The sequence below is a fragment of the Rhinopithecus roxellana genome, chromosome 13, assembly GCF_007565055.1.
Source record: "Rhinopithecus roxellana isolate Shanxi Qingling chromosome 13, ASM756505v1, whole genome shotgun sequence".
In the NCBI taxonomy this organism is placed as follows: Eukaryota; Metazoa; Chordata; class Mammalia; order Primates; family Cercopithecidae; genus Rhinopithecus; species Rhinopithecus roxellana.
Genome location: NC_044561.1, coordinates 58360747 through 58385833, shown reverse-complemented (window position 1 = coordinate 58385833; position 25087 = coordinate 58360747). Strand labels below are relative to the sequence as shown.

The 25087-nt window shown below is 47.1% G+C and overlaps 2 protein-coding genes across 2 annotated transcripts; one reads left to right on the top strand and one right to left on the bottom strand.

Moving 5' to 3' along the window:
• Positions 1-3876: 3876 nt before the first annotated feature.
• Positions 3877-15994, bottom strand: LOC104668528 (sodium/glucose cotransporter 1-like). Its single transcript, XM_030915325.1, has 5 exons — positions 15933-15994; positions 15673-15685; positions 12638-12853; positions 10002-10104; positions 3877-4867 (listed from the first exon to the last, which is right to left on the bottom strand). Exons 1-5 carry the CDS (start codon positions 15992-15994, stop codon positions 4647-4649), a joined length of 615 nt encoding a protein of 204 aa, XP_030771185.1. The 3' UTR covers positions 3877-4646.
• A 243-nt stretch (positions 15995-16237) lies between these two features.
• Positions 16238-23792, top strand: RGL4 (ral guanine nucleotide dissociation stimulator like 4). Its single transcript, XM_030915324.1, is given in 11 exon segments — positions 16238-16416; positions 16542-16735; positions 16875-17197; positions 17951-18166; positions 18533-18636; positions 19137-19206; positions 21070-21332; positions 21621-21696; positions 22288-22311; positions 22662-22783; positions 23473-23792. Coding segments are annotated over 11 exon segments (1611 nt in total). The 3' UTR covers positions 23513-23792.
• The last annotated feature ends 1295 nt before the right edge of the window (positions 23793-25087 follow it).

Genomic DNA, 25087 nt, shown 5'->3' with positions numbered 1-25087 from the left:
AAATAAAAACATTAAAACCCCATAACATCCTGATTCCCTGTTCTCCAGAGATTTTAGACAAATACTAAATATATCTATGGTGAGCTTAGTTAGCACAAGATATGGGTCAGGAAGCAGGAGGCCAGGATAGTTGATAATTGGATCTAGCAACTTGAACAATTTTTTTAAAATATAGGTAAGTTTAGGGATTGTTTCAACTGCAGAGCCACTAGTAAACATGAGGTGAGTAACTGCCTGTACAATGCCCCGTTAGAATAGACTGAGTTACTTACGGTGAGCAAATGATAAATTATGCTACAATAATTTCAGGGGCACTATTCATTTCCTCAAATTGAAGATGGTATTCTAGGCTGAGAGCAGTGGCTCATGTCTGTAACCCCAGCACTTTGGGAGTCCAAGGCGGGTGGATCATGACATCGGGAGATTGAGACTATCCTGGCTAACACGGTGAAACACTGTCTGTACTAAAAATACAAAAAATTAGCCAGGCATGGTGGCACATGCCTGTAATCCCAGCTACTTGGGAGGCTGAGGCAGGAGAATCACCCCTGCTGACCCCAGGAGGCGGAGGTTGCAGTGAACCGAGATCATACCGTTGCACTCCAGCCTGGGCAACAGAGCAAGACTCCTGTCTCAAAAAAAAAAAAAAAAAAAGGTATTCTATATGGGTTTGAATGACTGCTTATCAATCCTCAGTTTATAGAACTGAAAAATCATGCCTTATCAGGCAAAATCTTTATAGATGCCTATTTCAAAAGGAATCTCTCAAAATGCAAAGCCAGGCCTCTGTCGCTACAGAGTGAAGTTGGTCCTGGGGCCTTTGACCTACCTGAGAGCACTGCTTTGCTTGTGTGTAGCTGTGCCAGGCATTGCTGTTCCCTCAGTGACATTCGTACTTTGGAACTCACTGGAACATTCTTTCCTAGTGCTGAAGTCACTATCTCCTAAAAGAGGTGCTGCAGCTTGTGTTTTCTTGTCCTCCTTCACAAAAGTGAACCTCAAGAGAAAAGCCTAAGTGTGCTTGCCTGGAAGAGAGGGGCTTCTTAACATCCTTCCTATCCTGTCCAAAGAAAATCTCACCTAACCTCCAAATTATAATCTGACGGATGAAGTTGTTTCAGTGAGGTGGCATTGTCTTGGTAGTTTGGTGGGGATGGGATTAGGGAGGTGTGGATGAGTTCAGTGGGGCCAGTGTTGTGTGACTGGCTCCAAGGGACTCAGATAAAAGTACCATTCAGCCCTAGAGCCCCAAGTTGCATCCTTAAACCAGCCAGCTTTTGAAGTCCTGAGAGCCACTCAGTGAAAAAACAGGCAATTTAATACCATTTATCTCATGCTTGGAAAACTGGTAGCAAAAACCCATCTGATAAAGGGGCCTTCTTCACACAAGAGTGCTGGCAGCACACAAACATGCAGTTCAGAACCAGACCAAGGGCTGCTTAGAGTAGTGATTCTCAAACTATAGCTTGCATCGGAACCCCTGGAGGGCTTCTTGAAACACAGATTCGGGGGACGCACCCCCTCCCCTGACGTTTTTGACTTTGTAGATGTGGAATAGGCCCTGAGAATGTGCGTTTCTAACAAGTTCCCGGATGATTTTGCAGCTGCTGGTCTGAAGATCACATTTTGAAAACCACTATGTAGAGTTAACTTCTAAAGGGGCTTCATTTCCTCACCAACACTGGAAGAATGGAGAAACCTTTTCCCCAGTTCCTCCTTTGAGATTTGTAGAGCTGTGTTAGGACCAAAAGTCTTTTCTGAAGCCAAAGGTGTGTAGGTATGGCTGAGGCACGTTATAGCACCAAGGGAAAGAAAAATCTGACTCCATTGACTTTTAGGGCCCATCTGCTTAATTCTGGCCTCTCCTCTACGTGTCCAATGCCTGTCACGTTTTGGAAATTATTTTTATTTTTTAAAATCACAAATAATAATTACATGTACTTATGGCATACAACATGTTTTTATATATGTACATATTGTGGAATGACTAAATTAAGGTAATTAACATCTATTACTGCACTTTTTTTTGTGGTAGAACACTTATACTACTCACAGCAATTTTCAAGTATGTGTTATATTGCTGTTAACTATAATTGATACATTGTACAATTGATTTTCTGAACTTATTCCACCTAACTAAACCTTTGTATCATTTGACCAACATCTCCCCAGTCCCTCCCTCACCCAGCCCTTGATAACCATCATTCTACTCTCTGCTTCTGAGTTTGACTTTTTAAGATTGTACATATCAGTGAGATCATGTGGTATTTGTCTTTCTGGGGCAAGGCCTGATATTTTACCAGCTTGACTTCTGTGCTTGGTACTCATAAAATAATTGATATGCGCAACCCCCCACCCACACTGGTCCTCAAAGTCAGTCTCACGGGTATAATACTTTTTCAGGCAGTAGGGTGAGGGGGAAAGCAGTAATGTTTATTGGGCATCTTCTATGGACCAGGCCTTTTAAGCAGTATCAGTTGACCTCATCTGATCTTTACAACAGCTCTGTGAAGTCTGCATTGTGCTTGGAGGAACCTGAGGTTCAGAGGGATTTAAGGACTCAGCCAAGGTGAGGAACTTGGCGGTCATGGTGTAGGGGTTGAGAATCACTCCTCCCTGCTGCAGAATTTCCCAAGGCAGCCTTCTAACAGTGATACAACATCTCTCCTTCAATTCTGAAGACCTTGGAATGGGGATGGGAAGTTAGAAGACCAACATCTATTGAGCACCTACTTATTTAAATAAATGTTATATTGATAAATGCTATCAATGTGTAACATTTAAATCTGTGAGTCAGGCATTTATATCTGTTTTCAGATGAAAAATGAAGGTTCAGGGACGTCGATCACATTGCTCGGAGTACATCTGTACTCTGAGCCTTCTCCTCAGGTTGGTCTAGGTGGATATCTTCTGACCAAAAACTGATAGGAATCAAATATTTTCACAGTCAAAGCAGCTTCTGCTTTTCTACCAAGGCTCTTCCAAGACTTCTGGGAATGGATAATGTTTTCTGGTTCTACTTCACCCTGAGCACAAGGGAAGGCTGGTCCTTGAATGAACCTGCACTCAAAAAATCAAACTAAACACCAGATATTTCAGATTGGCATAAGTGCAAATCAGAGTGCTGGGCTTTACTTGTATTTGCGGACGTGCTATAGTCCCGGAGTCAAGGTGCCAGGGTCCTGGGAGCAACAAACACATTCCCAATGATTTATTGTTGAAAAACCCTGTGATCAGCCTACCCAAAGGCCCTGTCCCCGCCGCCTTGCCTCACCCACGTATGTTCAGTTTGTAATTCTATTTCCTTTTGCTGCAAAATATCTGCCTCAGTTTACCTTTTTAACGGGAGCCTCTGGCTTGGAAATCCCGAAAATGCATACTTTATCTGTGTTGTGGGTTTGTTTAATATCTATCTCCTCAAGACTCACTTGCTGAATTCCTAACTCAGTTTCTCACAGTGTGACTGTATTGGAGGTAGGGGCTTTAAAGAGGTGACTAAAATGAAGAGTGGGTCCTAATCCAATATGACTGATGTCCTTATAAGAGAGTAGCTTTAGGACACAAAAGGAAGGCTATGGAAGACAAGAGTGAGATATGACCACCTGCAAGCCAAGGAGAGAGGCCTCAGAAAAAACCAACCCTGCTGACACCTTGGGCTCCAACTTCTAGCTGCTAGAACTGTGAAAACATAAATGTCTGCTGCTTGAGCCATCTGGTCTGTGCTACTTTGTTATGACACCCTTAGAAAACTGATATAATCAGTTTGACAAATGCATCCCAAGTCATTAGTAACCAGTGGGCATACTTTGTGTAGCCACAAAAAGGTTAACTAAGGGCCAGGCTTATGTAAAAAGAAAGCAAAGATTTATAAATAAATGCCTGTGTCATTCATTTATTCAACAAGCATTGCTGAAAATCTAAGACATTCCAGGCACTGTGAATGCCAAAATGAGTGGAATCCCAAACACAGGGAACTCACAATGGACATTTTAAGAAGCCCAGAAAATCCCCTGGACTCAGGCTATCTGCCTCCCCAACTAGCTTGAGGCTGGGACCCGAGTCCCTCCCTTTTGTGGAAGTACTAACTTCCTCAGGCCTCTACTTCAAAGAGCAAACACCCAGGACAGGGAGCCCATCAAGCTCCATCCTCAGCTTCCATGCATTCCTCAGTTTATCCGATTGACACACTTGAGAGGGAAAGTCCAGGCAAAACTCGAGAGGGATATGATGGGGGAAAATAGTTTTCTTTTAAACAAAAAATGGGGAGGAGGATGGACAGGAAAAGTGGCAGGAACCAGGGAGACCAAAGTTCTTACAAACCACACTGACACCCGGAATCTACCTGAGATAGACTCATATCAGACATCATATGGCTTCTGATTCTTGGTCTTTTTGTGCATGTGACTGAGGGGACTGTCCTTCTGCAGCTCCAGTAGGTACAGATGGCTGCATCACACTGGCTTCAAATGCATAAGCTAACAGCAAACTAATGATTTTCTTCTAGCTAGCCTATAATTACACATTTACACATTTATCCACCTGGGCAAAATTTACAACTGGCTGGTTTCCCTTCAACACCACAGGACGAGACTAAAGGGAGGTGAGGAAGAGTCCAGCCATGGTGAATCTACAGCAAAAGGTAGGACTCAGGCAAAATATGCATGACAAAAGACAGCCATGGTCAGCAGGATGATGCCATTGACGTTCGTCACTGTCCTCCACAAAGGCTTCTCAGAAGTGTCCGTCATCTTCATCTTCATGGCTTTCTCCTCTTCCTCAGTCATCTTGGGTGCACTCTGCTGCTCCAGCCCACAAAATAGGTCATAGGCTCTCCTGAAGAATCCTTTTTTCTTAGGAACTTCTGTGTCTGGGCAAAGGCATAGAAGAATTATTGGACACAGAAGCAGGACGGACTAGAAAAGTTTCCAGAGGAGATGCCATACCATGACGTATCTGCTGTTCTGCAGAAATTTCCCAAAATTTCCCCCATATTTTCTTGTTTTAAGGAATGAAAACGGTAGAAAATGTTCCGATAAACTTAATGACAAAACGATCTTACTGTCTACATCCTTAGGATCAGCCAGCCTAAGTTTTATCTCTGTCAGGCCCAGTGCAAATTCATTTTGATTTGGAACAGTCAGATAAAATAATAGTTTATAATAAAGGCATATTAATAATAGACTGGGGAATTGTGCCATAGGAAGGGAAACTCAACTCTGAAACACAAAATCTCGTATCTGTTCACTACATCACCAGAAAGCAATCTGGCTGGCTGGCATGACTCAGGAGTGCTTTCATTACATCTGTCAGTTCTAAGGCTTCACAACAGACCTAGCCAGGTGATAAGAATTGGTCTGAACAGCTCCTGATGCAGTGCAGCAATGAGCAATACTTCCCGGGCTTAGGATCTAATGTCACATATCAACACTGCTTAGTCAAACTGTCCACACCTGGCCCTGATGCTCAAATTGAATACCCACCAAGGGAACTGATTCCCTCCTCTGACCGGGTGTGGCCCTGGAGGTAGACAAACCTGGTTTCAAATGCCCACTCTGCCACTCACTAGATAAGAGATCAAGCCCACTGCGTTTTCAGCACCACAGTCACAGACCCTGCAAAGCACTTTCCCATTTTTACAAGTCACTGAATTTTATCTTTATTTTTTAAGAGAGAGAGTCTTGCCCTGTTGCCCAGGCTGGAGTGCAGTGGGGCAATCATAGCTCACTACAGCCATGAACTCCTGGGTTCGAATGATCCCCCCAACTCAGTCTCCTTAGTAACTAAGCTGGGACTACAGGTGCGTGCCACCATGCCCAGTTAAAATATTTTTTTGTAGAGTGTCTCAGTACATTGCCCAGGCTGGTCTTGAACTCCTGGACTCAAGCAATCCTGTCACCTCAGCATCCCAAAGTGTTGGGATTACAGATGTAGGTCATGCCCAGCCTCACAGAATTTTAGCTTTAAAACATCACAGAATTTTAGAACTGGAAAGAATCCCAGTGACCAAATTCACACATGAGTCAGAACTGGGGCCAAAACCTAGCTTTATGGTCTTGTTAATTCACCTCCCTTATCTTCAGGTATCAGAAGAATTGGATAAATAATACCTTCTTCATTGTACTAACGAAGAATTTAATGATTTAATGAGAGAGCCTCTAGCTCTTATTGTGGTAGAGCCTCTACCACAGTGAGACCTTCTGACACTCAAAATACTCCTAATCTGTGTCCCTTGACAGAGTAGATGTCAAAAAGTGTAAGTCTCTTTCCATTCTCTCTTTTGTCTCACACACTCACACCTCTCCCCTTTGACTCACTCCACCAAAACAGAAGAGTGGGGAAGGAGTTAAGAGGCTAGGATCACTGACCACCTCAAGTGAGAAATACATGGCTTTCTGGATCAATAAAAAGTTGAATGGCCAACCGGGCGCAGTGGGTCACGCCCGTAATCCCAACACTTTGGGAGGCTGAGGTGGGTGGGTCACGAGTCAGGAGATTGAGACCATCCCGGCTAACACGGTGAAACCCCATCTCTACTAAAAAAAATATCAAAAAATTAGCCGGGCATGGTGGCAGGCGACTGTAGTCCCAGCTACTCGGGAGGCTGAGGTAGGAGAATGGTGTGAATCTGGGAGGTGGAGCTTGCAGTGAGCCGAGATTGCACCACTGCACTCCAGCCTGGGTGACAGAGTAAGACTCTGTCTCAAAAAAAAAAAAAAAAAAATGTTGTATGGTCTTAGGAAATTCTCTGTGTCACATTTTCCTGTTCTGGAAAGGCAGGAAAATTGGAAGAATTGTAGTTGCATTATCTGCCTTACGAGGATGATGTAGTGCTGGAATGAATCACTAAAGTGTCTGCAATTAAAATATGTTATGATCATACCGTTATCAATGATGATGGTCTGACGGTGGTGGTGGTGGTGGTGGTGGTGGTGGTGGTGGTGGTGGTGGTGGTGGTGGTGGTGGTGGTGGTGGTGGTGGTGGTGGTGGTGGTGGTGGTGAGGATGATGATAATAAAGGGACAATCATGCACCTGCAAAGCTTCCTTGTGTTGCTGTCACATTCACATGGTGAATGTGACACTTATATGGTCTGTAAAAGCCCTCAAGAGAGCTCAGTTTATTGTGCTTTAATAGGGTAGGGTGTTCAGTCTGATTTCACCCTAAGTTCCTGAAGACACAACAGAATTTGAGTGCTGCCGTGAACTTCAGAAGTCACCAAGTCAAATCTCCAGCCAGTATGGAAGTTCCCTCTACAGAATCCTTGACAGATGTATACATACTGCTCATCCCTGTCCAGACCAACTCAATTAGAGAACTCTTCCTTCAAAGCAATCATGATGGTGGTAATTAGAGCCAATTCTTAGAGCAGAGCATAAGAGGCATGAGTTTTCATTTAGAGTACTTTTATATGACAAATCTGAGCTTTAGAACAATGTAATCACTTTCCCAGAGTAGTAGGAAGAGAATTCATGATTCAATCCCAGTTCTTCCTGATTCCGAATCTCACAGTCCATCTCTGCACTATCTTGCCTCCTTACTCTGAGTTAAAATTGGATGAATTATTTTCACCCACCAGTGTTAAGTCTGCCCTCTGGCATAAAAATAATCTCTTCTTCCATAATAAGACTTTTTGACACTCAAAATACTCCTAATCCATATCCCTTTAAAATCTATGATATTCTCACACAGTGTGGAGATATTTTTGGAGGTAGGAGAAGTAGAGGGCATGTTCCTGCCTGCTTGCTCCAGGGAAGCAGGAAGGGGCTGTTTTCAGCACCATGGCCAGCTCCTGAGGCTTGAGGCTCCAGGCTCCCTCCAGTATTTGCAGCATCACAAGTTTGAGAATTGAAAGGTCCTCGAAGATCAAGAGCAGACTGTAACAAAGCTGAGATCTTAGGCATATCCTCTCCCTCCCTAAGCCTCAATTTACATGTCTATAAAATGAGGTGATAAGACCAAATTATCTCTAGGGCTCTTTCCCGAGTTAGGATTCTATGGTATTCCTGATGGCCAGATTCAGAACTTGTTCTGAGCTACACACACCTGTGCTCTCCTTCAGATGGAGTGATGAGGCCTCCAGCCCAGCACCAGGTAAAGCACATATGACCTTGAGCCCCCACAGTTCTGCACACCACACACCTCCACAACCATCCTCCACGTGTGCACGTTTCCCATGTAGAGGAAAAGTTGCAATACTGAAGTAGAAGAAAGTGTTAACTTACAGGATAAGTCTCTAGGCACTGACTAAGCATTATTTCATTGGTCTTCCAGAGAAATTTGATTTTCTACATTTGATATTGTGAGCCAGTATGACAGAAGATCCCAAGAGCCTCTATCCCCTCATCTTGATGTCACTAGAACTGACCATAGCTTTGGTTCCATCTGCCCTTAGTTCACAGGCTATGTCAGAAGAGCTCCAACTCTTCTCTTATCCCCTGCCATTCCTCAAATCAAGGCAGGGTGGCAAGTTCCTCACTCAAACTTACTCACTGAGTGCTGTCAAATATGAGGGGTGAGAATCCAATCAAAAATGGTCAAAAGATTTGAATAGACATTTCTCAAAAGATGATATATAAATGGCAAACAGGCACTTAAAAAGGTGCTCAACATCATTAATCAATCATAGAAATGCAAATCAAAACTACAATGATACATCATCTCATCACAGTTAAAACGGCTTATATCCAAAAGACAGGCAATAACAAACGCTGGTGAGGACGTACACTATTGGTGGGAATGAAACTTAGTATGACCAGTTTGGAGAACAGTTTGGAGGTTCCTCAAGAAACTAAAAATACAGCTACCATATGATGCATCAGTCCCACTGCTGGGTATATACCCAAAAGAAAGGAAATTAGTGTATTGAAGAGATATCTGCACTCCCATGTTTGTTGCAGCACTGTTTACAATGGCTAAGATTTGGAAGCAACCTAAGTGTCCATCAACAGATGAATGGATAAAGAAAATGGGTACATGAAAGAATGAGGCCCTGTCATTTGCAACAACATGGATGGAACTGAAGATCATTATGTTAAGTGAAATAAGCCAGTCACAGTAAGACAAACATCTCATGTTCTCACTTATTTGTGATATCTAAAAGTCAAAACAATTGAACTCATGGACATAGAGAGTAGAAAGATGGTTTCCAGAGGCTGGGAAGGGTAGTGGGGATCTGGGGATGAGGTAGAGATGGTTAATGGGTACAACAAAAAAATAGAAAGAATGACTAACCTACTATTTGATAGCACAACAGGGTGATTATAGTCAATGAAAATTTAATTGTGCATTTTAAAATTAAGAGTGCAGGGCCAGGTGTGGTGGCTCATGCCTGTAATCCCAGTACTTTGGGAGGCCAAGGCGGGCAGATCACCTCAGGTCAGGAGTTCGAGACCAGCCTGACCAACATGGAGAAACTCCATCTCTACTAAAAACATACAAAATTAGCCAGGCATGGTGGTGCATGCCTGTATTCCCAGCTACTCAGGAGGCTGAGGCAGGAGAATCACTTGAACCCAGGAGGCGGAGGTTGCAGTGAGCCAAGATTGCGCCATTGCACTCCAGCCTGGGCAACAAGAGTGAAAATCAGTCTCAAAAAAAAAAAAAAAATAAAAAAAAATAAGAGTGCAACTGGATTGTTTGCAACTCAAAGGATAAATTCTTGAGGGGGTGGATACCCCGTTCTCCATTATATGCTTGTCATGCCTGCATCAAAATACCCCATGTACCTCATAAATATATACATCTACTACGTACCCACAAAATTTTTTTTAAATATGAGGGGTCAGTGAGCTTGAATGATTCTGTACCCTTTCCTCCCCTTGAACTCAGAGTTAACTTCCTCAAACCCACTTATCCATCTCATCCCCACCCTGCTCCTCACTGCCCTGGAGGGGGGACATCTGAGCTCTGTTAAAGTCATTTAGGGAAGGGCTTCAGTAAAGTTGTCTTGTTGCTGTAGGAGTAACTTTTATGGTTTAGGATCTGCTCTGGGTCATAAATCACCTATTTCAATGGTCTCCTTAGGGACTTCTTGGATGTTCTCTTCTGCATCCAGGTCAATACGCTCCTCTTTGCTGTTGCACAGGCTCCAACACAGACGGTAGAGCTGCAGAGAAGGCAGAACAGGTCAACAGAAAGTTCCAAATAGCATCTTGGGACAAGAAGTTGGGGGGTGGCAAAGAGATGTGCATCAAGGAAGGGAAGGGAATGTGGCCTCCCAGTACTAAGAAGAACATACACAACATTCCCATCCATAACATTATCTCTAAAAACATTGGTAACTTAGATGAAAGTAATATACATGTATACACTAGCCTGTATGATATTTGCATATTCAGAGCCAAAAGACTGCCTCATATAGAAATGCTTGTTGAATGAACTCTTTTATGTGTGTGATAAATAATTTGTTCCTTTTAGCACTGGCAGTAAGAAGCCATTTCTCCAGGTTAGGAGTGTAAGTTTAGATTTTTGCACTATGTCACATTATGTGGATGAGAATCTAAAATCATGAGCCCTAATAGAATACAGCAGAGCTGAAGGCACAGTTTTTATTGACATAGTTAAGAGCATGAACCAAAAACTTCATCTAGAGCATGAACTTCGTCTAGGGCATGAACTAGAAATGTGTTTGGGGTATGATACTTTCAAAGACTTGAGACATGAGGAAGCAGTTGATACCACACAAAGAAAGCATGTGACAGGTCCAGCCAATAGATGTGATGCAGTTCTGCCACTATAAAAGCAGCCTTTGTTTGACATTAGGTTTGTCACAGCTCTTAAAAATTTGGCAATGAAGTTGAAGGTCTCTTAGGGATTCCACAGGCACTTGTATGGGCATGCATGAGTAAAGGAAAGGATTAACAAAATCCTTCTGATTTCTCTAGGAATAAATATGACCTTGGGTTAACTTTCTGGCTCTGTTCCCTTGGAAACCTGGAAATCTGTGTTGGGTTACCGGACTACTAATAAAAATGGCTCATAATTGGTCATCTTTATCTAAATTGGGAAAGCTATGAATGAATTCTAAACCAATGGGGGCATCTAGAGTTAAAGAAGAGTAATTGCAACTTTTGAAGTCTTGAATCAATTAGACTTTGATGTTGTTAGAAATGTTTTACTTCCTATGGTCAATTTTTGGTGGATTAATTTGGAAAAAAATCAAGAGGCAAACTATATTATGGATATCCCTGAGTAGACTGATTTTTGTAACTAGGTATGTGCTTTGCTGGGACCTTTGAAAGCTTTGACCACAGGACTGTCAAAAGAAATACCAGTTTCTATTTAAAATATAGGCTTCAAAGCCAGGTAGCCCTGTACCACCCATGTGATCTTGTGCACCTGAGCAGTCACTTGGGGAGCAGGTTTCAGAGAATAAGTCCTGGAATAAAGGGTGTACAACTGTGAGGACTCCAACTAAAGACATGGGCTTGATATCAGCCTGCTGGCACACCATGTTTCCTGGCGTGTATCCTTCCACATGAAACCAGTGGCAAGTCATGTGAATGTGAATGTAAGATGTATAATTTTGCTGAGGCCAACCAAGCATGTTGTGGCATGTCAACATCACTAATCATCAGAGAAATGCAAATCAAACTATAATGAGGTATCATCTCACCCCATTTAAAATGGCTTTTATCCAAAAGGCAATAATGAATGCTGGTGAGGTTGGGGGAAAAGGGGAACCCTCAAACACTGTTGGTGAGAATGTAAATTAGTACAGCCACAATGAAGAACACTATGGAAGTTCCTCAAAAAACTAAAAATAGAGCCACCATATGATCCAGCAATTCTACTACTAGATATATATCCAAAAGAAAGTAAACCAGTGTATCAAAGAGATACCTGTACTCCTATATTTACTACAGCACTATTCACAATAGCCAAGATATGGAATCAATCAAGTATCCATTGACAAATTAATGGATAAAGAAAATGTTGTACAAATATACAATAGAGTTTTATTGCACCATAAAAAGAATGAGATCCTGTATTTGCAACAATATGGATGGAACGGGAGGCCATTATGTTAAGTAAAATAAGCCAGGCATAGAAAGGCAAATTTCTCATGTTCTCACTCATATATGGGAGCTAAAAGTTTTAAAAACCGAACTCAGGAGATAGAGAGTAGATTGATGGTTACCAGAGACCAGGAAGGGTAGCAGTGGATGGAGGACAGAATGGAGATGGTTAATGGGTGCAGAAATTGTTAGAATGAATGAAGATCTAGTAGTTGGTAGCACAATAGGGTAGCTATACTTAATTTATTATATGCATACAATTGAAAGGCAGAGTCTCACTATGTTGTCAGGGTGGTCCCAAACTCCTGGACAAGCGATCCTCCCACCTTGGCCTCCCAAAGTGCTGGGATTACAGGCAGGAGCCACCATATTCTACATTTTAAAATAACTAAGAGTGGAATTGGAATGTTCCTAACACAAAGAAATGATAAATACTTGAGGCAATGGACACCCCAATTACCCAGATTTGATCAAATCTGGGTATCTGTATCAAAACATTACATGTACCCCATAATTATATCCAACTATTATGTACCCATAATGATGAAAAGATTTTTAAAAATTAAAGAACACTGCAGTATGAACATGAAACAAGGACAGATCCCCTAAATGGTAACTCACATGCATGTCTGGAATGGGTTTGGTGAGGAGGGAGATGACCACGATGGTGATGACAGAAATGGCGAAGAGGATAATGGCAAGGTACAAGTAGTGCACCCCACAGATAATCGTGGGACAGTTGCTGGGCTCTATGCAGCTCCCGGTTCCATAAGCAAACTCAGTAATCATACATGAAATCCCAACCAGAAATCCTAGGATCGGTCCCCAGAAGGCTCCCTGTGAAAGAAAACCCTGGGTTAACTCATGCTGAACACAAAACACAGATAGCCTTTCTAACATTCTTCAGGGAGGCATAGGCAGAGGCAAAGGAATAGAGGTAGGAGAAGTGGTAGCTCCAGGCTGTCTGAACCCAGAACACTGAAGTTCAGAATATGGCTAGGAGTGCTATGCAAGACCTTCAGTGTGTCTGTCTATCATGTTTCAGCAACATGATTTCACCTCGATCATTAAACAAGGAGCCATAACATAATGGGGTAAAGTGTCTAATAACCAGAATAGAATGGTTGAATGTCAGCCCCACTTCTTACCAACCATGAGACCTGGATGAGTTTCCTCACCCACAAGCCTTCCCTGTCTGCATGTGGACAGCAGATATGGGACATCAGTCCCCAGTGGCAACTTGGTTACAGGCAAAGTCCCTCTCGCCTATCAGAGGAAGATCAGAAAAAATCCATCTGTTTTCACTTTATGCTATGCCAGGAGTATCTCAGCATGTTGCCACAAGAATTGAGTACAGTGATAACACTGTAGCAACATACTCATATTGTTATCATTTTAACTCCCCACCCTAAGTGGATCTCCGGCAACAGGCAGCTCCATTGCCTGCCAGACCTCCTCTAGGATTTAAAATCCAACACTTTTACACAAACAAGGGGGGCAGTGGGGGGGGGGGGGGGACGTTGATTACAACAAAAGAAGGTGAAGCTGCTCTATGCATCTGTGTTTAAAGTGTCATCTCACAGAACTCATCCCTGCAGACCCACCAGGCAAGAGCTGCACCCTCGCATGTCACTGTAATATTCCTTAAGGGAGGCCGTGCTCCACAGCGGGTCAGCCTCTCAGTGCTGGTGGAGCCTGTCATGATAAAATTCCCTTTCTAGGCAGCCTTTCTACAGGGAGCATAATCCCATGCGTCTCCTACTAGGCTGGAGCAGTTTCCCAGGGCTGCCACAACATGGCACGCTGACTGAAGGGCTTAATCACAGAAATCCGGTTCCTCACAATTCTGGAGACTAAAAGTCCAACGCCAAGCTGTCAGACTGGGGTAGTTTCTCTGGGCCTCTCTCCTTGCCTTGGAGGTGGCTGACTTCTATCTCAGTCAGCACAGGGTCCTCTCTTCAACGTCTCTGTGCACTCACCACCTCTCCTTGTAAGAACTCCAGGCATATTAAATTAGGGGCCACCCTAATGAACTCACTTCACCTGAATTACCTCTTGGAGAACTCTGCGTCAAAACACAGTGAAATTCTGAGTCTCTGGGGTTGAGAATAGAAAGTTACATCTGGGGGAGGGGACACAATTCAACCCATAAAATATACAAATCCCCTGCGGAAGACACACACCCGGGAAAGAGTATCTGGGTGAAAGGATGTGCAGATAGCAAGTTTCAACAGCTCGAGCCAGCTGACTTTCCAAAAGGGCTCCAGCTGCTCACACAGTCACCAGTAGCCTCTGAAAGTAGCTGCATCTCTGAACACAGCCTCCCCTGAATACTAACATGCTTTTAACCTTTTGCCAATCTGCTGTCTGTGTGGCAAAGAAAATCACCTTGTTTCATTTCCAGTTTCAAACATACATTTGCGTAACCTTTCACGGGTTCCATACCTGCCTGCAGTTTCTCTTCCCCGAGTCGCCTGGCAGGTCCTGGATCTTGGGATGCGCTTCCTCCCACGCTGGAGTCTTTCAGCATTTTCCCCTTGCCCAGGGCTGGGATGGCCGTAGCTGTTTCTCCAGACTCACGTTCAGGCAACAACAAAAACAATCATGTCCCTTTTAAGTCACAGTGTTCTTCTAGAGCGTCTTGTCCTGTGCCCTGTCGCTAAAATGAGGAGGGGACGACGCCTCCCCAGGCCTTGAGGACTTGCAGGGATGATGTTCCTCATGCAGGCTGTTGATACACACAGTGCCATTGCCCCACAGATGACAAACACTGTGAAGATGCCTTGAAGGCATGAATCATTTTATCCTTCTCCATCCTCACATGCAATTTTACCTTGAAAGCCTAGACCCCTTTTCACCATGGGCACCCAGGTTCTCCACACGCACAAGTCCCTGAACGGTTGCTGCTTCTTGGTGTGAGTTCCAGATCCCGATCCTCTGGTGGTTCATGGTGTTACCACTGACTCCCATGTCCCTCCTTGTCCCCCTAGTATGGAAATGAGATCTGCAGGATGCCAACTTTCCAGGCCGGCACAGGGGAGAAGCTGTTGGACTCCCTGGTTCCAGCCTTGCTAACTAAACCCATCTCCTCCTATGCCACCTGCCTGGGCCCCTCCTGGGACTTTATCACCGTGCCACACTTTTTGGAACTACCGGTTAGAAGGTGAGTGTCCGTCCCCTCCAAAGCACGGAGGTGTCTCTGTCCCCTACTGGCTGTGTCTTGAAGATGCAGCTCTCAGAGCCTTAGTTGGCTCCTCTGGAACATGGAGTAGTGAGAAGATGAACCTCACAGGGTTCTTGTAGGGACTGAACGATCTAAGACATGGTTCCTTAGAGTCTAAAACTCCAAAAAATCTGCTGGGGGTGCTGTGATTCATGTTTATTACTTTTCCCCTGCACAGAAGCAGCTCTCAGCGTTCTGCATCAATGGCCAATATCCCTCTCTGTTTGCAAAAGCTCATAGAGAGCAAGTCTGCCATGGCATTGGAAAACGACATCTGAGATTCCTTCTGGCTGGTCTTTCTTCTTGACACAGACAGAAGAGAGGTCCCTTGATGCTGAAAAAAGAGCCTCAGGCCCACTCAGATATCTGGAGAGGCTCACTGGCGTTCTCCAATGGTTGGGGTTCACTCATTCAACACATACATACTAAATACCTCATTTGTGCAACGTTCTTCTTGTGGCTTGGCATAATTTCATAAAGCAGATGACAATCCCTGGGACTCGATTCTACTCAGGAGTCAGGCACTCACAGGTGACAGGATGAACAGGTCATATCTACAGAATGTTAGAGGTGAAACACTCGTGGCCTCCTCTATGTATGGTGGCATCCTCCCAGACTCTGACTAGAATGATGGAGCCCAGCAACAAGTATAAACTGGGTGGATTTAGGATTCTGAAGGGCTTTTTCACCCACAAAACATGGGGCAAAAATGTGGACTCTGACTGGGGAGAGATTAAAGGAGCGCTGGGGCTCATAATTCTTAAAATTCCCATGAGAAGGCTGACATCTGGAGACTTCTCCCGCAAGAGGGAAATAGTGAGTTCTGTAAATGGAGACTTAGGTGCCCTGCAAAGGAGAGGAGAGGCCGGGATCACAGCTGGCCACCAAGAGACCCATCTCGAGTACCGTGACTTCCCTTCTCTCCCTGTCCTCCTCCACTCTACATCTGCCCCTATCCTCCTAACCCTAGGACCAGCAGACCCAGAGCTGGAGCTTTGATGAGCAACCTGCTCACAAATCAGCCTGGAGCTGAAGTCTTGAGTAATCAGGTGCACAGCGCTGTGCTCTAGGACCATAGGGAAGAGAATGTCAGTGGGACACTGGGGTGCACAAGGGTCTGTACAGCCCTGCTGCATGGCCAGGTCTGCCCCTTCCAGGACAGCACTGATGGCTTGGGGTATGGTGGGGCTGTCCTCTACACAGGCAGCAACAGGCCAGGGACCCAGAACCACACAAGGGTGCCCTGGAGGGTTGTGTGGGAGAAGGTCAGGCCTCTGACTCAGCTATCCACTCCATCACCAGCAACACCACCTCCATTTTGTTCACCTGGCCCCTTGAAAACACTTCAGTTTGCTATCAGCCCCCACAACGGTCATCTTTCCGGATAAAGCTGGCCTTCAGGAACTTCGCCTGGCCTGAACTGGGCATGGAGGACCATCAGGAACTTGTCCTAGGCCAGTTGGTGCTTCCGGAGCCCAACGAGGCCAAGCCAGATGGTGAGGTGGCTTGCAGTCTGGAAGACTTTCCGGGGGTGGTGTTTTGGCCTACAATTCCCTTACATTCCATCTGGTCATTTCTGTGCTTGGAAAGACCAGTGAAAAGTGACTGGTGTCATGACCTTTTCTCCTTTTCCAGATCCTGCTCCACCTCCTGGGCAACACGCATTAACAATGCCAGCCCTGGAGCCAGCACCACCACTGCTGGCGGACCTGGGGCCTGCTCTGGAGCCAGAGTCACCTGCAGCCCTGGGTGCACCAGGATATCTACATTCAGCACCAGGACCAGCACCAGCACCAGCAGCAGGGGAAGGGCCCCCTCCAGGGACACCGCTGGAGCCACAGTCAACCCCAGAGTCCCCCTGTCCCTGTCCTGTAAAGAACCAACCCCATGAGGAGCTGCCTGACATCACGACCTTCCCTCCCAGGCTGCTGGCAGAGCAGCTGACCCTCATGGATATGGTGAGCAGCTGGGCTTTGCAGGGTGTGCCTCTGGCACCACCTGTCTCAGACCAGCCTCTCCCTGAGGAGCGGCCAATGCCCTGGGTTGAATGTCAGCCCCACTTCTTACCAACCATGAGACCTGGATGAGTTTCCTCACCCACAAGCCTTCCCTGTCTGCATGTGGACAGCAGATATGGGACATCGTCCATGCCAGCTGCACAGAGTGACTGTGCAGACTGAATGACAGGGGATGGACCAAAAGCAGGACAGTGCAGGTGCTCACTGAGGCACAGGCAGGGCCATGGGTCACTCACCCAGCTGCTCAGGAGCCTCACTACCCTCAGTGCTTATTAGGTACCTGATGCATACTAGATTCTATGGCAGACACGCCAACAGAGCCCATAGTTGCAGCTGCTACAAGGAAAGTGCACCAGTATGGAGAGAAGAAGGTGGCTGATTGGGATGGGAGGAAGACGAGGCCTTGGGACGGGCAGGCCTGAGCCACTTGGAGTGTAGATGGCCTGGGAGAAAATGTCACTCTCTCTCCCCAGTCTTGTTGGGTTCTGGGCCATAATGCATTCAGGGCCCTCAGTGGGCAGAAAATCAAACCCAGGGACTCCCACATGTCTGGAGCCCATTTTAAAGCTTTCTGAGCTCCAGCTCGGTTCCTGCCAGAGACCATGGATGACTGTGAGCTCAGTCCCTGCCTGGGACTGCGGGTGACTCTGAGTTTGTGTGCTCTGTCAGTGATACTCTCCTCCTCCCCAAAAGGAGCTGTTCAAGAAGGTGGTGCTCTACGAATGCCTTGGCTGCATCTGGGGCCAACAACAGAAGAAGCAGAATGAGCAGGTGGCACCCATAGTTAGTGCCACCATCGCACACTTCAACAGGCTCACCAACTGTGTCACCACCTCCTGCCTCGGGGACCACAGCATGAGGGCCTGCAACAGGGCCAGGGTGGTGGAGCACTGGATCAAGGTGGCTAGGGTAAGCCATGGTTGGGCCTGAGGATTCCCTCTTTAAAAATGGGGAACTGTCTCCTCCATCGGCTTTCAGGATTGGCATCTGTATCTCTGGCCTGAGCCCTGCACATCCCCTAAGCCTTCTTGCCAGAGCTTCACTGACCTTGACACCCATGGCCCAGTGGGGGCTGCTCACTTCCGACCTGGGCTCTCCCTTGGGTTAAACTACAATCCTCCTAGATGACTGACATTCACTAGGCCCCAGGTGTGCCCTCCTGAGGCTCCCTGGGCCTCTGCTTCGACCAGGAGGGGAGATCTCAGCAGAGGGGGCTGAGGCTGAAGTGGGCCGGGCTCCAACTCTGGACCTCACAGCTCACTCTTCCCTCTCCAGGAGTGCCTAAGCCTCAACAACTTCTCCTCAGTGCACGCCATCGTCTCTGCTCTGTGCAGCGACCCAATACATCAGCTACACAAGACATGAGCAGCAGTGACCAGGTGAGGGGGGCTCTCTCCACTGGAGCACCAGGGTTGACCTAGGGACCCATAGGTCTCCCCATGTGCCCTCAATGATTCTGAAAGGTTCTTGGAGACCACAGACACTGGAGGTAGGGATGGGCTGGTGGGTGTGGTCACTAAGCTGCCCTGGACTTCTGGGCAAGGATTTCCAACTCGGGACTAAGGGTTTTTAACCATCAGGAACAGACTAGAGCCAACTGGAGGCTTTCAGGTGTTTGCACCCAGCAGTGGAACTGTGTCCAGCTGGAAGCTAACTGTGAACACGCAGGGGCTTATGTGAAGTGGAGATGGGCCAGGGGAGGAGCATGACAGGTCCCACCCTGGTCCTCTGGAGCCCTTGTCATCAGAGGACCCCACTGGAAACACTCACTCAGGAAGTTGGGATTCTCTGGGTTTTCAAACAAAAGGGATTGGATTGGAACTCACAAATCTGCCCAGTTATTCCCAAATTTACCCTTCTTTCTTTCCTCTGTCCATAGCAAAAGCACAAAATATCTAAAAGAACTCTGTGAAAAAGACACTGCAGTGAAGAGGGACCTGCTGATCAAGGTACAGTGCAGTCTGGGAGATGTGGGACAAATGTTTAAGGGTCACAGGAAAGAGTGAGTTTGGAAGGGCATTGGACCTGGTGTGCAGTAGTTACTTTGTTTTGTTTTAACTTACCTACTAAAAGTGGACTTGAAAAATTCCCTCCATGCCTACCTTGGGCCAACAGGAAGAGAGGTATGTGGGTCCACGGGCATGTGGGGGCAGAGGGGCAGGAGGCCCTGGAAATGGGATGTGGCAATGGCTGCTGGGCTTCTGAGAGGGGGTGATGAGCTGCAGCATTAGCAGGGCTCTGGCTCCCATGCTGGTCCATGCTGCTGGCATGGAGCTTCCTCCAGGCTTCGGGGTGGTCATGGTAGGTGGGACTTTCTTCCTTCCTCAAACTGGCCAGCAATTCCTCAGGAAGCCAGGTCTCTGCTGCTGCTTCTGTCTGCAGCGCACCTCCATGGGCAGGGGCTTCTGCCCACACTGAGGGAGAGGGGGAACAACAACAGAGGAAGCTCATGTGCCAGGGAGTCCAGTGGATCGCCCAGCTTTGGGTACCAATGGACATACTTCGGACAGACATATGTGTTTGCTGGGACTCCCTGCTCTGCCCGTTGCAGACACCCGAAAATGGTCATGTCACAGGATTCTCACCAGTGAGCAGTGACACACGCCCATGACAAATATCTGGGGGATTCATGCATTCCTAGGGGATCCTCCCTGACCAGATCTCAGAATCTTCCATGCAAATGAGAAGGCAACTTGTCACCCAACCCAGGATCCTGGAAAACCCAACCATGTCTATCAGAGAATGACGTCTCAGGAGGCCACTTCCTGCGTGGAGGAAGAGAGTTCTGTGCACAGAAGTCCCTGGGGGATCGTTGGTGAGGCAAAACCTTTGGCATGGCTCAAACCCAGTTTGTGTAGCACAGACTCCAGTAGGGCTCGGATAGCCAGGTGCCACTTAACCAGGTCTCCTAAAACGCCCTGTCCCTTTCCCATCATGACTGTGCCTGGCTGGAGACCTAGACACTCAAGAGATTCCAGAGAACACGACCATGATGGGTGGTGGTGCTGGGATATGGGGTGAAGGCAGCGGGACAGAGCCTTGAGGATGGGGAGGAGGCACCTTCTCTTTCGGGTCTTTGAGGAGTCACTCCCCTCATCTGGAAAATGAAAAGATGCTGAGCCTGTAGTGCAGCCCTCACAGGATGAAAATGAGATTCAAGAAAAGAAAATAATATCAGGGTGCTCATGCCTAGTTCTTCCTCAGAGGGATGAGGGTGAGAACAATGGCAACAGCTACAGGAAACAGTACTCAGGAGGTCCTGTGAGGTACTTGTGGTTTTCATCACTCTTTTTTTTTTAAATTTTTTTATATTTTGAGACAGAGTCCCGCTCTATCGCCCAGGCTGGAGTGCAGTGGCCGGATCTCAGCTCACTGCAAGCTCCGCCTCCCGGGTTTACGCCATTCTCCTGCCTCAGCCTCCCGAGTAGCTGGGACTACAGGCGCCTGCCACCTCGCCCGGCTAGTGTTTTTGTATTTTTTAGTAGAGATGGGGTTTCACCGTGTTAGCCAGGATGGTCTCGATCTCCTGACCTCGTGATCCACCCGTCTCGGCCTCCCAAAGTGCTCGGATCACAGGCTTGAACCACCGCGCCCGGCTGGTTTTCATCACTCTTTATAGAAGAGAAACAGTCTCAGGGAGGTCCAGCTGCATGAGTGGGTGACACACACAGGGAGTGTGGAGCTGGGCCAGTGGTATGAGCACTGTGCCAGGCGACTCACGCCAGTCCCTGGGGATCCAAGTGTGGGGTGGCTGGGGTGTAACTGGGGGAAGGGAGGAGAGCCTCACTGTCTCTGTCACTGACACCTGGCAGGCGGGGAGGTTTAAGGTGGCCACCCAGGAGAGGAACCCCCAGAGAGCCCAGATGAGGCTGCGGAGGCAGAAGAGTGAGGCTTCAGCGTGCAGAGGCCGCAGGGGATCAGAGGACAGGGCTCCCTTCCCCGCCAGCTGCAGGCTCCATGTCAAGATCACAGAGACTTCCTCCCCAGCCCTGTCCTCCTGTGGACACTGGCTCTGGAAAACCTCCTATTTGAGAGACCAGAGCAAGGGTATGGGAAAACTGGACTCAGAGTGGATGTGGGGAAGGGTAAGGCTGGGACCACATGCCCTTGTGAATTGTTAAAATCCCACTACAGAGGTAACTAGGAGTGCCTGCTAGACTTGGAGGTCAGCTGGGATAGAGAAGGCAGAGAATTGGGAAAGGCAGCTGAGGATCTTTGACTACTCCAACCGGGAGACCTGGAGAGGGGGGTTCTGGGAGACAGGAGCTGATGGGATTTCATGAGACAGAACCTTGAACAGGCAACTGAGGGCCAATACTCATCACAACTACACATACCAACACCTCACCCATCCTTGGCACAGGGCGTGGTCCCCTTCCAGGGGGGATTTTCTGACTGTGTTACAGAGGTTGGATTTGGCCATCCCGGACGATCTGGATGTGAGTGAGCCTGGTGCAGGCTGGTTGGGAACCAGGATGCTGAGGCTTGGGAGTAGAGGGTCCTGGACCGAGCTCTTAGATCTCAGCCCTTGGCAAACCTCCTCTCCTGAGAGCCTCACAGCTGCTCCTGTAGGTGGGAGTGTCAGGCCCATCTATCACCTTTTGGTGATGGAGGCTCCATAGCAGCCACCAGTCCCTATTCCCGAGTGGTGAAGCTGCAGAGCTGCCTGACTGCAAAGCTGGTGAGGTGTGGCCTGAGCTGGACTCGGCCTTTCCCTAGGGTAGTCCCATAACAGGAGGGTGAAATTCAGCCTCTCCAAGGGCTGGGCTGACAGTTCCAGGGTCACTGAGTGCTTTCTTTCTATGAGAGACCTGTTTCCCTGTCATCAGAGAGGGTTGGGGCAGAGTGTCCCTGAGCCTCAGCTCCCATGCCCCCGTGCTCTAGAGCCCGGAGCCTGAGGCAGGTCCAAGCCCTGTCATGTGCACATCCCCTGACCCTGGTGGCCCTGGCAGTAGTGCAGCATGGGAAGGGGTGGGGTGGGGCTGGTTGTGGGCCAGGGACCTTTCTGATGGACTCTGTCTGCCTTCCAGGGCAACACCAACAAGAGGAGGAAGGTGAGCAGCTGGGGCACTCACGCTGGATGAGTGTGGGGATGTGGTCGTCACAGTCCACCCTGGGCAGGACACTCCCTGGCTCCATCCTCTGCATCTTAGGTTTACTGGGAGGGTTTGACACACACAGGAGGAGGAGACCTATCCCAGTGGAGAAAGCAGGAAATGGAATGGAATCAAAGACCAGTTCCTGCAGGAGGGGCTATTTACATCCAACTCTGAGAACAGGCTGGGGGCCGCATGGGGCCCCCTCAGAAAACTGCCCCAGGGACCAGCCCCTTCTCCCTGCCTGCCGAAGGCCCCCTCAGCATCTTCCACCCAGGCTCTGTCAGCAACCTCTCCTCTGTCTCTAGGAGGTCCGTGTTCTGCAGGAAATGCAGCTGCTCCAAGTGGCTGCCATGAATTACAGGCTTCGGCCTCTTGAGAAATTTGTCACCTATTTCCCAAGGATGGAGCAGCTCAGTGACAAGGAGAGGTGAGGGCCTAGCACATGGGCAGAGAGTGGGAGAAGGCTCTCCATTTTTTTTTTTTTTTAAAACATGGTCGGGCTCTCTCACCCAGGCTGCACTGCAGTTGTCACCATCTCTGCTCACTGCAACGTCTGCCTCCTGGTCTCAAGCCCTTCCTCAGCCTCTCAAGCAGCTGGGACTACTGCAGTACACCATGTCTCAGGACATGGTACAGCCTGTACAGACACCATATCCCAGGACATGGTACAGCAAGTACAGACACCATATCCCAGGACATGGTACAGCAAGTACAGACACCATATGCCAGGACATGGTACAGCATGCACAGACACTATATCCCAGGACATGGTACAGCATGTACAGACACCATGTCCTGTTGCTCAGCTGTTGTTGTTCTGGTACAGATGGGGTTTCACGATGTTGTCCAGGCTGGTCTCAAACTCCTGGCCTCAAGTAATCCACCCACCTCAGTCTCCCAAAGTACTGACAGTACAGGTGTCAGCCACCCCACCTGGCCTAGAGGAGGCTCTCTTGTGGCCAGCTGCAGAGAGCCTATACCCATGACTGCACAGCCAGCATCAAGCCCTGTTGCATGGGGGACTGCTGGGAACCCAGGATTCTAGTTGGGCAGGCACTGAGAGGGGACCTGATATGTGGCTCATGGTGGCCTCACAGCTGTCTCACTGTCCTACAGCTACAAGCTGTCCTGCCAGCTGGAGCCTGAATCCCAGTAGGCTGGCACCATCCTGCAGTGGCTGGGACCCCACCAGGATGCTGGCCAGAACACCGGTTCTGCAACATCCTTCACCCAGACCGGGGACACCAGGGAACCACATCTAGGTGGCTGGCAGCTCAGCTGCATCTGGACCCTGCTCCTCAACACCAGCTGCTCCTGCTGGCCAGGATCAGTCCATGGGACTTTTGTGAGTCAGGCGGGAGACCATTTTATGTTTATATTGTTTAGTGTATAAGTAACGGCTTTTTCTTAACTTTCTTTAAAATAAAATTTTAAAACGCTATTCAAAATGTTCTATAGTTGCTGGAATGAGAAAAGTAACCGCAGTGCAGTAACTATATACCAGTCTTTAGGATTCATAGTCCAATATGTAGAATTGAGGCTATGGCTGAACAAGTCATGGAACAGCGTTCACGTTATGCATGCTAACACTGAACATTTTCTTTCTTTGTTCAAATTAATTATTGTTAACTCTGTTTAAGGAAAACAAACAAAACAAAAAAACCCTTAAAAATCATAGCATGTTACCCAATCTACCACACTTGTTCTACTGACCAGCTACTCTCAAACTTAAATTCTAGCCAAACTCAAGTTCCACTGGGGTACTCTACTTTCTTAAGGTTTAAATATTTAATGAATCACTTAAATTTACTGAAGGGCTGGAGATGGGAGGTATTTAAGCAATCGGTAGGGCTGGCCTTCTCCAGAAGTCCTGAGCAGAAGGGAGCTGGCCATCAGTCTCCACGAAATACAGATAAACTTTTTCCACTATGGATCTTCCCAGACTTTCTGACAACTCTCCCCTAAGTGAACATCAAGGAAGGAGAAAATCGCTTGAACCCAGTATGTAAAGGATGTCCCACAGCTTAATTTGAGCACACCCACACTGTGGTACATCAGACAAAAACAAGCCAAAGAAGTCAACATTTCAGGGTCTGAAACATGTAATACCACCAAGTCAACACAAAATAAACACCTAAACCCAATCCTGGAGCCGCAAAGCTCCTATAAGAAAAGTGGGAGTCTGTATCTCAGCAAAACTTGTATCTCTGCATGCAGTTTGCAAAAAAGAAAGAAAACAAAAGCAACAATTATCAATGGCAAGAAACCCTTAGACCACGCAATTGATTTGGCAATACTTTGTCGTATTTTTTATCTTTTTGGATGGGACACAAAAATCAGTGCTAACAATTGTGAATGAAAACACATGGGACTATAGGGCTTCCACATGGGGAAGAGAAACAATGAACCACTGAAGAAGGCGTCCGACAGACTGAAAGAAAGTTCAGCAGAATTCTATCTGTGAAAGGGGTTGTTATCTAACGTGCAGGAGAAACTAACACTACTCTAACTGGGAAAATGAACAAAACCTAATACCCAACCTAAAACTGGGCAAAGAACCTGAACAGGCACATCTGAAAAGAAAACATGAAATTAACTGACAGGTCAAAGAGAAGTTGCTCAGCTTCACTAATCCTCACGCAAATGTTTAAGTGCAAACCACTCAGATACCTCTCACTCTAATTAGAATGAAACTTAGCAAAAACAACAAAAAAAGATACGTTTACAGGCA

Coding starts and splice junctions, on each gene's coding strand:
- LOC104668528 (XM_030915325.1), bottom strand. CDS start 15,994: ATGAGCCCCAGCGCTCCTTTAATCTCTCCCCAGTCAGAGTCCACATTT. Junction 10,105..12,637: donor AACCCATTCCAGACATGCAT/GTGAGTTACCAT, acceptor CCTTCTCTGCAG/CTCTACCGTCTGTGTTGGAG. Junction 4,868..10,001: donor TAAGGAGACCATTGAAATAG/GTGATTTATGAC, acceptor GCCTTTGCCCAG/ACACAGAAGTTCCTAAGAAA.